Consider the following 14,740-nt stretch of genomic DNA (forward strand, 5'->3'; position numbering starts at 1 on the left):
CTTGACCCCAGAACGGTGAGCCCAGCGCACTAACCACTTGACTTTCTCAAAAAGATGTTGCAGTCTGAACCAGAGTACCTGGAGAAAACCCACATAAGGCCGGAAAGATGATGGAAACTCCACAAAGCGTGGACCCACCTGGGATCGAACCCTTGACCCCAGAACGGTGAGCCCAACGCACATCACAACTTGACTTTCTCAAAAAGATGTTGAAGTCTGAACCAGAGTACCTGGAGAAAACCCACATAATGGGCTTCCAGCCAATCGCAGGGCACAATGAAACACTCACGCTCACGAGTGGGAATCGAACCCAGAATGCTTGCACCAATGTCAGGCGGAATAACCACTGTACCACCAAGTATTAAAAAAAATTAAAAAATTAAAAATAAATAATAATAATACGTTAAAAAAGGAATGTATTATAGGTCAAATGAAAGGATAGGAAAGAAGTATGTAAGCATTTATTAAATAAATAACGTTAGGTTTGCACTCTTTGTGTTGATTCTCGTCATTAATTTCACATGGTGTGGCTCACACACACCTGATCCTAATTAGTCTACATCCGGTCCGCCTGAGCTCCCGTAGCTCGGTCCTGTTCGTCTCCTGACGTCAGGGACTTCAATGGGTCCTTCCTGGGTCACGGTGGGTGCGAGAAAAGAAGGGAGGAGAGGGGGGCGAGGGGGGAGAGGTGGGGGGAGGAGCCGGTATCCGGTATCCGGTTGCAAGCGGATGAATCGGCGCTCTGTTGCCTTTCCCTTCGCTCAGACGCCGTCACGACGGGTCAACGAGGACTTTCCCCAGCGTAGGAATTTCGCAGCGTGCGACCGGTCCCGGTCCTACCCGGTCCGACCCGGTCCGGTACGCAAAACGTCTCTGTCACCTGCCCCACAACGCACGTGTTCCGGAAAGTAAGTTGGCCCAAATAGGCACTCGTGTGGGGTTTTTGTTTCCAACGCTATCACGTGGCAAACTGACCTCAAACTTGGGTGTTTACGCTCTGGTCATATATCCGGAGTGGTGTCCAATGTGTGGAGCGAGGGCCAGATGTGGCCCGCAAGGGTGTCCCATCCGGTCCTTCTGTCCTTCAAAAATGGTGCCTTCAATGGTAAAGAGTTAATAAGAAATTTTAAAATGCTCCCAAGCCAACAGGAAGTCACCCACAAAAGCAACTAACGAACCTGGAAATTCCCATAAAATCTATAGAAAATGATCCCAAATTTACCGGAAGTGAAGTGAAGAAAAAAAAATGAACACATTCCCTGGCAATTGACAACCAGGCCCAATTGCTCATCTTTCATTGCCATTGACGGTGCTAGACACTGGTGTCAAAGTGGCGGCCCGGGGGCCAAATCTGGCCCGCCGCCTCATTTTGTGCGGCCCGAGAAAGTAAATGATGAGTGCCGACTTTCTGTTTTAGGATCAAATTCAAATGAAGAGTATACATGTATATTAAATTTCCTGATTTCCCCCTTCTAAATCAATAATTGTCATTTTGAATCCATTTTTTCTGTGTTTTTAGTTTAAAAATCATTTTGTAAAATCTAAAAATATATTTTAAAAAAAGCTAAAATAAACATTGTTTTAGATCTATAAAAAATGAATATTCAGGGCCTTTAATCCAGTTCTTTTAATCCATTTATAAAAAAAAAATCTAAATATAATATCTAAAATGGTCCGGCCCACATGAAATCGAGTTGACGTTAAAGCGGCCCGCCAACCAACCCGACGTCTGACACCCTTGGCACTAGACGTCCAATCCAATTTGACCAGGATTCAAAATGCATCAATGGCCGCAACTAAGTCGACTTTTTGCAACAACAAAAAAATGAGATCTAGTTGAGACGGAAGACGTTTTCATTGTCCTCGTTGAGGTCCCGCCTCCTTCCCCAGCGCTGGCGTTTTGAGGGGGCGGGGCTGGACACACCTCCACATCGCCACGGAGGGAGGCATTCCCTTCCCCTCCCCCTTTCCTCCCCCCTTCCCTCCCTCCCCCCTCACTCACGCTCACGCTCGCAACTTTCATTTTCAGGAAACCCGCACGGCACCCTCCCAACTCGGACGTACGCGAACGATGGGACGCGGGGAGACCATTTGAAGACGGACGGACGGACGGACGGGGCAAGGCGCAGGTGTGGAAGACCATGACGGACACGCGCTGGGACGCCCGCCGACTCGCCGTCTTTTGAAGCGGCGCCGTCCGGGGATGGAAAGCGCTCCCCTTCCTCGTCCTCTTCCTCTTCCTCATCCGGACCGGAGCCAAGCCCCCCAAGAAAGAATGAAGTAAAGCGCCATGGAGCCGGACAACGGCCCGCACGCCCAACTCCGAGGAGCCGGGGGGTGAGTGCGTCCGTCCGTCGGTCGCTCGGCGTCGTGCGTTCGTGGCCGAGTGGAAAAATATGGATCTGATGTTTAAAGCTTATGTGAGAAAAAAAGTATGTGAGAAAGTTCCCCAGAAAGTTTTTTTTTTTTTTGAGTCTTGGCTGGGATTTGCTGCCAAAAAGATGTATGAGAGGAGGAGAGCCGTCCCGCTTATCTCCCCTCCCACGCCGCGCATCGTCCTCTGTTTATTGGCTGCACCCCAAAAAGGGAGGAGCTAAAAATCGGAAGGAAAAAAAGTGCACACACCCCCTTTTCTTTTAGTTTTAATGCAGCGGTTTTCAGCGGTTTTCAGTCGCTCGCTGGGAAAAACCACAAATGTAATAAAGCTCCTGTCTTACAAGCTGTGTTACCCGCGCACGCGACCGCATCATCACATGTGGGAGTGTTAAAGACACGTTTTGAAAAACTCAAAACGAAGAGCGTCAACGCTTGGAATGGAAAAGGCCTCTCAGCCAGCGCCATGTTTTCTTTGCAATTTTTCTCAATTCCGTCTTAAATACGTCTGCTTGATTTACCACCAAACTTGTCCAAACTTGACATTTCAAGTCAAATTATCAACTTTTGATGGAAACAGCGGTTAGCGCATCGGGCTCGCAGTTCTGGGGTCGAGGGTTCGATCCCGGGTGGCTCCTCACTGTCTGGAGTTTGCATGTTCTCCTCCGGGCTTGCGACAGCTTTCTCCCACATCACCAAAACATGCTAGCTAAGCTAATTGTACACTAAATTCATTGATGGAAATAGAGTGGTTAGCGCATCGGGCTTGCAGTTCTGGGATCGAGGGTTTGATCCCGGGTGGGTCCTCACTGTCTGGAGTTTGCATGTTCTCCTCCGGGCTTGCGAGGGTTTTCTCCGGGTACTCCGCTTTCCTCCCACTTCCCCCAAAACATGCTAGCTAGGCTAACTGTATGCTAAATTGCTCTTTATTATGAGTGATTGTTTATTTGTCTCCTCGTGCCCTGCGATTGGCTGGCCACCGATTCACGGCGTCGCTCCCCCGCCTGGCGCCTGAATTCAGCTTGGATCGTCTCCAGCACCCCCCAAAAACTGTATTTTTCCTTGTGTTCTAGGAGAGTCCTGATTCTTTGGACCATCCTCTGTTGTACCGGTTCTCTGACGCTAGCCCAAAGTGAGTATTTTTATCTCTTTTAATCAATTTATTCATTCATTTTCATTCAAATGTTCATTTATCCTCTTTTCCTATGACACAACATACCATTTTTTTCTCTTTGTATACAGACGCTCCCCTACTTACGAACATTCAACTTACGAACAACGGTACATACGAACATGTCTGCAAATTGCGTTTAAGTCCAAAAATGTTCGCAAGTCCAATTTTGTATTTCGCCTTTTTCGGAGTAGTACTTCTTTCCGCCGCTAATACCGACGCCTGGCGCTGTGAGAGCTCAGCTCACCCAGCATCTACCTTCTTCGTTGCAATGCGGAAGTGCGTGAATGTATCTCCAGTGTGCAAATAACCTTTTTCATTTGTATCATTAAATATCTCATGCATCCAATATTGAATATGGTTGGTAAAAAGCTAAAGGCTTCTATTGAGGGAGTTGCAAGGAAGGGGCAAGCCATTTCATTTGAAACGAGTGGCAATAATAACGAAGCTTGATGCGCGTCAGAAAGTGGTGAGCGTTGCACATTCAGTACCATTTATAAACAGAAAGATGGAGCAGCAGGACCCAAATATTGAACGTTGCACAAAGTTTGCAAATCAATTGAATGATGCCATACAGTGCTACTGCATCATTTATGATGAAAAAAAGAAGAAAACTGTGCAATCGTCATTAGGTCGCTTCTTTTGGCCAGTTTCTAATACATAAATCTATCTCTCTCTCTACAGTACTGTACATATTCTCTCCATTTTATTAAATGTTTTTTTTTCAGTACAAACCAATGCGTGTTACTTATACAAGCCTTAAACATACAAATGCACTTATATAAACCTTCAATATACTTATATAGGCCTTAAACATAAATTATAATACAAAATATAGCACTAAATCAACTTACAAACAAATTCAACTTATGAACAATCGCTCGGAACCAATTGCGTTCGTAAGTTGAGGAGTGTCTGTATTTATATTCCTTTTATTATCACATTTGAGCACAACACTGTTTAAAAACGTGACACATGAAGCTAAAATTTTAACAATTATAAAAGTTACATTGATTTTTTTCCTGCAAATTAATTTATACTGCAAATTTACTCCAATATTAACAACCAAAATGACCATAATTAGCCAGAACGACGTTTCTTTCAGATATGAATTTTTACTGGGTAGATGGAGGCGTGGTTCCTGTTCTTGGAACAGGCTCCGCCTCCCCCCCCGTCTACATTTATTTCTGCTCAAGTGCAAAATCTTTTTAAAGCAGCTCACCCAGAACTTTGCGTGGAGAAAAGCCGCGCATATTTAAGGTCTTTCCATAATCCGGGAGTTTCGACACCGCGCGCACCGAGCGGATTAGCGTCCGCTATCCAAGATGAGCTGATTGGCCGCGGATGATTTTCCGACCCGGCCAAGCCAAACACGGCGCTCTTTGTTTGACAGCGCTCCGTTCTGGAGTCTTTCCAACTCTTTTTTTTTTTTTTTCCCAAGTCAGACTTTTCATAGCGTGTTGCTTTTGAAATTGAAATCAGATTTCCTTCCAAGTTTTGTGCAGCGTCATAAAATCCGCAAAAAGATTCATATTTCCTTCCCAAGCGACTCCCGAGCAGGAAAATTGCGGCAGTGTTTTTAATTTTTTTTTACAGATTTTCTGTCATTTTGACTGATCTTCACGCCAGGGGCGTAAATTAGGGGAGGGCGCGGCGCAACCGGGCCCCCGACCTCTAGGGCAAGGGTGTCAGACTCGGGTTGGTTCACGGGCCGCTTTCACGCCAACTTGATGTCACGTGGGCCGGACCATTTTAGATAGAATATTTAGATATTTTTTTAAATGAATGGATTAAAAGAACTGGATTAAAAGCCCTGAATATTCCGTTTTTTTATAGCTCTAAAACAATCTTTATTTTAGCTTTTTTTTTAAATATATTTTTAGATTTTACCAAACTATTTTTGAACTAAAAACACAGAAAAAATGGATTAAAAAATGACAATTATTGCTTTAAAAGGGGGGAAATCAGGAAATTTCATATACATCTATACTCTTCATTTGAATTTGATCCTAAAACAGAAAGTCGGCACTCATCATTTACTTTCTCGGGCCGCACAAAATGATGCGGCGGGCCAGATTTGGCCCCCTGGCCGCCACTTTGACACCTGTGCTCTAGGGGGTTTTAGTCCGTGAAGGGGGCGTGGTTGGCTGAAAGGAGACTACAGTGGTACCCCGACATACGAGCAATTTGAGATACGAGTAAAATTTGGAGCAAATATTTATATTATATTTGATATATGCAGACAGTGGACTCGATTCGTTGTTCATAAGCACATCATGGCCACTATCTTTCCCGTCGCAACTGCCTCGTGTAATATCTCTACGAGCACTGGGCGGAGCTTAGCACATTATTCCCACATTAGTCAGTGCAGAATGGCGGAGCTTGCTCGCTAATACGAGAGGAGTATATATACTACTTCTGGTTGGCAAGTGGTCGTGCGTTATGATATTGTGAGGACATTTGTGTGCATCATTTTTTGAATATTTTGAAGGGAAGACAAAAGCAAACAACCCTCGATAGGTTGCATCTGAAAGTCAGGGTGGAGGCGGGGCCAATAGAGCCAACCCGGGAGAAGAAAGGTATCAAAATGTCAAACTAAATTAGAATTAAGTTTAGTGTAAGGTTAGATTCAACTTATTTGCATCGTAATCCAAGTTCATTTAAATTTGTTTGTTATGTTACAAGCGTTTTGCCGTGCTAAAAGTTTATGATTTTGGCCCAGTTCGCCTGAACCGTCGCTGCCCGCCTTCCCAGTCAAAGTGGATAGGACACACATCACAGCCGTGGCAGCTAATTCATAAAAACATCAGGAAGTATAGGCTTGGTGATACTCGCGTTTGATTGGCTAAAATACTAGGCTACTTTGCGGTATCAAGTGGCTACTTCCTGGGAAAAAAACGGCTTTTATTTACATTTTCTCCGTCCAAAAATGGAAGATTCCTCATCAGTCCTTTTTTAAAGTTCCCGCAGATGTTTGTAAACGACTCCGTTTATATTCCAATAAATGCCTCTTTTTTATTTTATTTCCAGATTGAACTCGCTCATAAACTGGAAAGTGTTTTGTTACTTTCCTAAACTGACGAAGAAGCCGCATTTCTTTTTTTTGCCAAGCAAAGGGAACGTTTCCAAAACCATAACTCCTCTCAAAGCAGAAATATGACAAGCATAGTATTTTTGCGCCCTTGTGAAATACTTCTTTACAAATATGATTTTACAATAAGATTTTTATCGTTTCCACCGACATCTGTTTAGATTAAAACTTTATTTCATCCCGTATTTGGGAAATTTCTTGGTTGCAATAGCAAGATAGTAGCAAGCACAGACACAGATGACATTGTAGACCTAGCTAAAAAAAACGGAGCCACCAGTTTACATCGGTCGACTGGACCGATGCAAACGAATTCCCGAGTTTCCCCGTGTTGAACTCTCATCCAAAAAATTGTTCCTTTAAAATACAGGTGTCAAAGTGGCGGCCCGAGGGCCAAATCTGGCCCGCCGCCTCATTTTGTGCGGCCCGAGTAATTAAACCATGAGTGCCAACTTTCTGTTTTAGGATCAAATTCAAATGAAGATTATAGATGTATATTATATTTCCTGATTTTCCCCTTTTTAAATCAATCATTGCAATTTTTTATCCATTTTTTCCGTGTTTTTAGTTCAAAAATCATTTTGTAAAATCTAAAAATAAATATGTAAAAATATTTTCTGTTTTCCACTTCAATATTGAACATAACTTTAGAAAGACTTTTTCCTCTACTAAGGAAAAAAGCTCAAATAAACATTGTTTTAGATCACAGGTGTCAAAGTGGTGGCCCGGGGGCCAAATCTGGCCCGCCGCCTCATTTTGTGCGGCCCGAGTAATTAAATCTGAGTGCCAACTTTCTGTTTTAGGATCAAATTCAAATGAAGATTATAGATGTATATAATATTTCCTGATTTCCCCCCTTTTAAATCAATAATTGCAATTTTTTATCATTTTTTTTCTTTTGGTGTTTTAGGTCAAAAAGCATTTTTGTAAAATCTAAAAATAAATATGTACAAATATTTTCGGTTTTCCACTTTAATATTGCATATAATATATTTTTAAAAAATTGTTTCCATTTGAAATGAAAAACAAATGATTATTAGATGTTTTGCCTTACTAAGAAAAAAAATTCAAATAAACAGTTTTATATCTATAAAAAAAACGAATATTTAGGGCTTTTGATCCAGTTCTTATAATCCAATTAAAAAAAATAAAATCTAAATATTATATCTAAAATGGTCCGGGCCACGTAAAATCGAGTTGATGTTATTGCGGCCCGCGAACCAACCCGAGTTTGACACCCCTGCGTTTAAAACCTCGAACACGCTGTGATTGGCTGCCAGCGACCACCAAGAAACGTTCCCGCTTGCGATTTCTCAAGTTGAGTCGTCATTGGTCACCAACTTGTTGTGTTTTTATTCCATTTTTTTCGTCCTAGATGTCGATATTCTGCAGCAGCTGGGTCTCTCCGCGCAAAGCTCCGCCTCCGTCCCCGCCGGCATCATCCCCTTCAAGTCCGGCGTCATCCTCACCCCGAGGGCCCGCCTCCAGGCGCCCCTGCGCGCGGTCCTGCCCGCCTCCTTCGCCGCCGGCGACCTCTCCCTGATCCTCAGCCTGTCCGTCCACCGCGTCAACGACGCCTTCGTCTTCGCCGTCGTCTCCCGGCGGGGGAAGTTGCAACTGGGCCTGCAGTTGGCGCCGGGGAAGCTCCTGGTTCACGCGGGGCGCCGGAACTCCGTGGCGTTGGACTACGACGTTCAGGACGGGCGCTGGCACAGCCTGGCCTTGGCGGTGGACGGTCTCAGGGTGTCCCTGCACGCCTCTTGCGGGAACCGGAGCCTCCACGCCGATTTGCGGGGCAAAAGAGCGGAGGTGCTGGATCTCGAGGGCTCCTTCCTGCTGGGGAAAAGCCACCGCAACGCGGCGCCCTTGGAGGGCGCCATCTGCCAGTTGGACATCTACCCTTCGGCCCAGGCGGCCCGGAACTCTTGCGACTTGGTCAAGAAGCATTGCAGGGAAGCCGACACGTTTCGGCCCGTCTTGGCGCCGCTGCTACCTCTGATTTCCGGGGATCCCCACGGGAGTCCGACGACGGCCGTACCCGGGAAGACCTCCAGACCGACTTTGTTCCCGGCCGAACGATCTGTTTTGGTCGCAATTGATCGTTCGCCGATGGAGAATTGGACTTTTCAACCTACTGTTGCACCGGCGTCTGGCGCTCCAACGGAACATCCGGTGTTGGAAAGACCAGCCGTCGTCGCATCGGTCTGGACCGCCACCGCGGCCTCGCCGGAGGAGCCGCATTCGCAAACGGGCGACAATACAAAACCGATAGGCGGCGCACAAAGATTTCACGACGCGGCGACCTCTACGAGACCGCCAGAAAGCAGAGTTTGGACCCGAAGCGAGTCTGCAAAGCTCCCGGATGAAAAACTGTCCACCTCTGCGCCAAAGGAACCCGACATCACCGCCGTACAGGACCTTGAAACCGTCACTCCTGCGTCCTTTGATGCAATGTGGATCGACATTGGACAGAGATTTAAGGACCTGACGACCTCTACGAGGCCGCCAGAAAGCACAGTTCGGACCCGAAGCGAGTCTGCCAATCTCCCGGATGAAAAACTGTTCACCTCTGCGCCAAAGGAACCCGACATCACCGCCGTTCAGGACCTCGAAACCGTCACTCCTGCGTCCATTGATGCCTTCCAAACATTTGACTTAGAACCGACACTCGTCTCGCCATTGGAAACGAGCAACAACGCAATGTGGACTGATGTTGGACAGAGATTTCAGGACCCGACGACCTCTACGAGACCGCCAGAAAGCAAAGTTTGGACCCCAAGCGAGTCTGCAAAGCTCCCGGATGAAAAACTGTTCACCTCTGCGCCAAAGGAACCCGACATCACCGCCGTTCAAGACCTCGAAACCGTCACTCCTGTGTCCTTCGATGCCTTCCGAACATTTGACCTAGAACGGACCCTTGTCTCGCCATTGGAAACAAGCGACAACGCAATGTGGACTGACGTTGGACAGAGATTTCAGGATCCGACGACCTCGACGAGACCCCCAGAAAGCAGAGTTTGGACCAGAAGCGAGTCTGAACCAAAGGAACCCGACGTCACCGTTGTACAGGACCTCGAAACCGTCACTCCTGCGTCCTTCGATGCCTTCCGAACATTTGACCTGGAACCAACCCTTGCCTCGCCGTTGGAAACAAGCGACGATGCAATGTGGACTGACGTTGGACAGAGATTTCAGGATCCGACGACCTCTACGAGACCGCCAGAAAGCAAAGTTTGGACCAGAAGCGAGTCTGCCAATCTCCCGGATGAAAAACTGTCCACCTCTCCGCCAAAGAAACCCGACTTCACCGTCTTACGGGACCTCGTAACCGTCACTCCTGCGGCCTTAGATGACTTCCAAACATTTGACCTGGATCCGACCCTGGTCTCGCTGTTACCTGGGCCACCTGGACGGAAGGGCGACCCGGGACCGCCGGTGAGTTTGCAACCAAACGCCATTCCTCTCCAAAACCGTGCGCGAGGGTTCCTGGTACAGTTCTAGCAGCAGTGTTTGTTTTAGAAATGATTATGATTCATTAGACATTTGACCAATCTTGGCCTCCTACCCGAGCTAATCCTTAATACGACTTTAGCCAGGCCGAGCGGGTGGCTTTGTTTCTGCTGACGTGGCTTTCCAAAAACATTTCCAGCCTTTTAGCTTCTGTAAACCCGGACGACGGCGTGTTGATATGTTCCAATTGGAAGGTTTATTTTCCCTGACTTGAGTTTATTGTTCTTGAAAGACTAGCGTTGTCAAGGCAGAGAGAGACATCCCTTTTAGCGCCGCTCTAAATAGCCCGTCTGCTCGTGTAAATAGCCTCGGCCCGTTTATTCGCTCGCGTTGAGGTGTTGGATCGCTCCGACTCGTTCCGTGACAAAAATCACACTATCCATCTTTTCGGTCAAAGTAAGCGCCCCGTTGTTGACAGCGGCGTCGTTCGTGCGCAGCCGTTAGCTTGCAGTATTAGCAACGTTAGGTTTCTATGTTTCCGTGCGTATGCCATTGCTTTAATGGGGGTGTGGTCAAAAAGTGAAATCAAATAAATATGTAACCGGTCCACCTCCGGTCAGGGTTAGGATTCGAACCCAGGGTGACCAACATGGCGATAGAGCACGCTAACCCCGAGGTGAAAAGCCCAGGCTAGCTAGCGGTCTCTCGAAGGCATACGCTAGCTCTTTAGAGCACAATTGAAACCCATAAGCAAGCTAGGCAATCGCCTAGGGTGCCATTTAGTGGAGGGGGCACCTGACTACTTTGTTGGGGGGAAAAGCGCTCTGTTTGGGGGACTACTCGGGCTGCGCTCGTGTAAATATCACCGCTATGTTAACTGCTACAAATTTGTTTACTGACTCAGCCACTTTACCACTGTGAGTCACCGGTTATTTGTGGGTGTTAGGGTTAACCCTTGACCTCCAACGGGTCACGTTTTACAGTGTGTAAGCAAAAGAATGCGTTTCCATGGACTTTGCTAACAATGACACGTCAATAAATCAAAGATGGCGTCATTGATATAAACAGATGTTCCCTTTTTTTTACTTTTGTATTGCTCCATTTTTAATGAAGTTAAGTCAACCAGCTGTTATTTAATGTACCCGATATTAATTTGTTATTTCATCACCCCAAGAACAAAAGCTAGCATGTTCGCTTTTCGTTCTTGCTAGTTTTAGCATCCAGCGCTAGCTTTTTATAGTCATTGCAGACTGAATAGGAATGATTAAGTCATCCCTTTTCCTAATAAAGCAGGCTACTTAGCTTAATGAATTGACCCCAAATCACGTATTCTTTGCTAACGACCTTCGCTGTCGGCTAGCTTTTTTTTCAGTTAGCCGCGTCAGCATGTTTTCATTTGACTCGAAGGCAGACGTGTTCGCTGTCTTTGTGCCGAACACAAAAAGCTGACGCACATTTTTCCATTGTTTAAGAGCCCTTCCGTGCATTAGCACGTGTTTGACCCAACAGAAAAGGGCTTGAAATAAATCTTTCCCGCTGCGGTGGCTACGGAAACCGCAACTCCGCCAGCCACTCACAGGATTTCGCCCGGAGCCAAAATGGCTGCCAATCACTCGGGCGGCGAAGGTCACTCTTCCCCGTGTTTCGCACGCTTGCGTAACGGGCTGACATCTGCTTTTATGTCGTTTTCATTGGTTTCCGTGGCAATGCTAACGTTTTTTGACCCAAAAATGTGATTGATGACAACGTATCCGTTTCACCGCTTTAACCAAACTAAAATGATTTGGACGTGTCACTTTGAGGCAGAGTTTCGACTTTTCCACGAAAGTTTGATTTTTTCTTCTTCTTAGTTCCGGGTTCGAATCTCCGTTCGCGTTCGCGTCGGAAGAAACGGGAGCTCGTTACCGTAACGCTGAAACCACGGGGAAACCGACCAAAACTTCTGACATTTTAATAGTTTTACTCTTGTATGTTGTGTACGTCACAATTGGCCACGCCCCCCAAAAAATCAAAAGGTTTGAAAGCGCCAAACTTAAATTGGTTCACTTTTTTTGGTCTATTGGAATTAGGTTAAAAAAATCTGGTTAAAAAAATCTGGTTAAAAAAATCTGGTTAAGAAAAATCTGGTTAAAAAATCATATCTCACATGTTAGCTAATCTGGAAGATCTGTCTCCCTCTAGTGTTATAACTGAGAAGTGTATCTTGAATTTAAGCTTCTTGTGCAGGCCATATTCAAGAATATTTTCTTAATTTCCTGCGGGCCAATCAAAAGTGGGCAGCGGACCACTTTAGGCGAGTAAGATGAAATTTTCCGGCCTGTCTGTCTTTCACACTCCCACAATTTGACCGTCTGGTGCTCGATAGGGTTTAAGTATGTGTTAATAGCTTATGTGACATTGATGAAATATTCAACAAGAATACACCTGTTGTTACATCATTTTACACGTACGTTTATAGGCTCATAAAGATGAAATATATCCAACCTGATGTCATTCTTTGCAGGGCTTTCAAGGACTTCCAGGTTTGCCAGGAAAGGCGGGGAAGCGGGGTCCAAGGGTGAGTAAATTGGAATAATTACTCGTTTTATTATCATTATTATTATTTTTTACGGTCACTCTTTCACTATGAAAAGGTCATTTTTGTGAATGAATGTCAACGCTATAAAAACGACAAAAGACTGAGTGCGATCATGGAAAATAATTTCTTAAATTTGGACATTTGTGTCATTCCAACCTTCAAAATTTTAAATTTCCAAAAAACAACTGATTAAAACGGAATATTTCTTTGTCAATGTACTTTTTCAATCTAAAATGGCTGCTGAGAAAACTGTCAAAATACAATTTTAAATACATTTTGGGGCGTATTTTTGTTTCATTGGAGGCGGAAATTGGCCAATAGTATCGTTGCTCTGCGACTAGGTTGATTTTCTGGATTTTTTTTTGGTTCCTTCCTGTTTTTCCGATCCCTTATGACCAATTATTGGTGAATAAGCATTCATTTTCAGTGGTGTTTATCCTCACTAAGGTCACAGGGGTGCTGGAGCTTTCCCACCCTACACAATACAAGGCACAAGGTCTTTGAAAAGCAGTTTTTTTTTAATCCAGACTTCAAATTTAAAGCCCACTGAAGGTGTTTGTGGGTCTGCTGTGCACTAATAGGCCATAAAACAGTAGCCGCTCCCGTAAAAATCATTGGCACAACGTAAATGTGCTTACGTTTTTTTGGACTTGCAGGCACCCCTTAAAAAACAGCATTTTACTCCCCATTGAAAGAAGGATGTGTATTGTACGCATACGGTTTCATGAAAATAAATATGCAAGGTTTTTTTGGTCAGGTATTACAGTAATTTGTCACATTTCATAGGGCCAAAGTCCGATTGTTATTTTTTTTTACTGGTTTTCGATGGTCTGGATCAGGGGTCGGGAACCTTTTTGATGGAAAAAGCCATAAACAATTCATATTTTTTAAATGTTAATCCTTTAAAAGTCAACATACATGAAAATGTGTGCCTTTTTTAGTCACTTCACCACTTTTAAAGAACAAAAAGTCTCTGAATTCTTTTGACAACATTGTTACGTTGTTGCTAATCAATGAGTATCAATGAGAAAATCCATGCAAAAAAGTGTAATGAAAAAAAAAATGATTATAAGGCGCTGGGATAGTGTCGATGCCATAATAGCAACGTAACGCTCCTATTCCTGCGCTTTCTCACCAGCAGTTTCCATAGTTTACCTCACAGGTTAGTGGAGAGCCATATGCACCCATCAAAAGAGCCATATGTGGCTCCCGAGCCATAGGTTCCCGAACCCCTGGTCTGGATGATGCCTCGGTTGCCGCGGCAACCCGCCCAATAACGTAATCCGCTTTTAAACGGATCCGATTTGGCCACTCGCGAAAAAAAAACGGTGTTAAGGGTCAAAAAGTCGTATTTGAACGGAAACCCGAATGAAATCCGATATGGTCTGAACGCAGCCCGAAGGCGTCGCCCGCATTACGAGCTGCAGAGTCGCTCATCATTAACCACTTCCATACGTTTTAATCTGGAGGAGTGTTAAAAAAAAAGAGGGGGGCGGGGTTACTCCAGCGAAAAGGAAGTCATTGGAGGAGCTTCTGTTAAGTGTCTCCATATGTCCAGAAGGGTCTGGAACCAGGAGGTCCTTACACAACATAACCCCCCCCCCCCAAAGCCCCCTCCCATAGGCTGACAAGTCCGATAAAAAGCAGAGCTGCGAAAAAGATCACCCCGGCGCGACGCCCCAATACGTCAACTAACGGGCTAAAGAATTAGCCACATTTTGAACAGCCCGGTGCTTTATTTTTCTGAACTCATTCAGGATCCAGTTCTCCTTGTTTGGGTGTTCTGCGGGTACTCTGGTTTCTTCCCACATCCCCAAAACATGCTAAAATAGCTGGTTGAACACTAAATTGCCTAATCCACATGTGTCAAAGTGGCGGCCCGGGGGCCAAATCTGGCCCGCCGCATCATTTTGTGTGGCCCGGATGAGTGGCGACTTTCTGTTTTAGGATCAAATTAAAATGAAGAGTATAGATGGATATTACATTTCCTGATTTTTTTCCCCTTTTGAATCAATCAGTCATTTTTTAATCATTTTTTTCTGTGTTTTTAGTTCAAAAATCATTTTGTAAAATCTAAAAA

General features: G+C 45.1%; 1 protein-coding gene across 1 annotated transcript in view; it reads left to right on the forward strand.

The window, feature by feature from the left end:
• Positions 1-695: 695 nt before the first annotated feature.
• LOC144074305 (uncharacterized) overlaps positions 696-14,740 on the forward strand; it is a 67,798-nt gene continuing 53,753 nt past the window's right edge. Inside the window, exons 1-5 of the mRNA XM_077600671.1 lie at positions 696-908; positions 2,030-2,337; positions 3,447-3,505; positions 8,008-10,067; positions 12,586-12,639. Coding sequence (XP_077456797.1) covers positions 2,291-2,337; positions 3,447-3,505; positions 8,008-10,067; positions 12,586-12,639 — 2,220 coding nt within the window. The 5' untranslated portion in view covers positions 696-908; positions 2,030-2,290. The remainder of the gene's footprint in view (positions 909-2,029; positions 2,338-3,446; positions 3,506-8,007; positions 10,068-12,585; positions 12,640-14,740) is intronic.

This window comes from Stigmatopora argus, chromosome 5 (genome assembly GCF_051989625.1).
Source record: "Stigmatopora argus isolate UIUO_Sarg chromosome 5, RoL_Sarg_1.0, whole genome shotgun sequence".
Taxonomy (NCBI): Eukaryota; Metazoa; Chordata; class Actinopteri; order Syngnathiformes; family Syngnathidae; genus Stigmatopora; species Stigmatopora argus.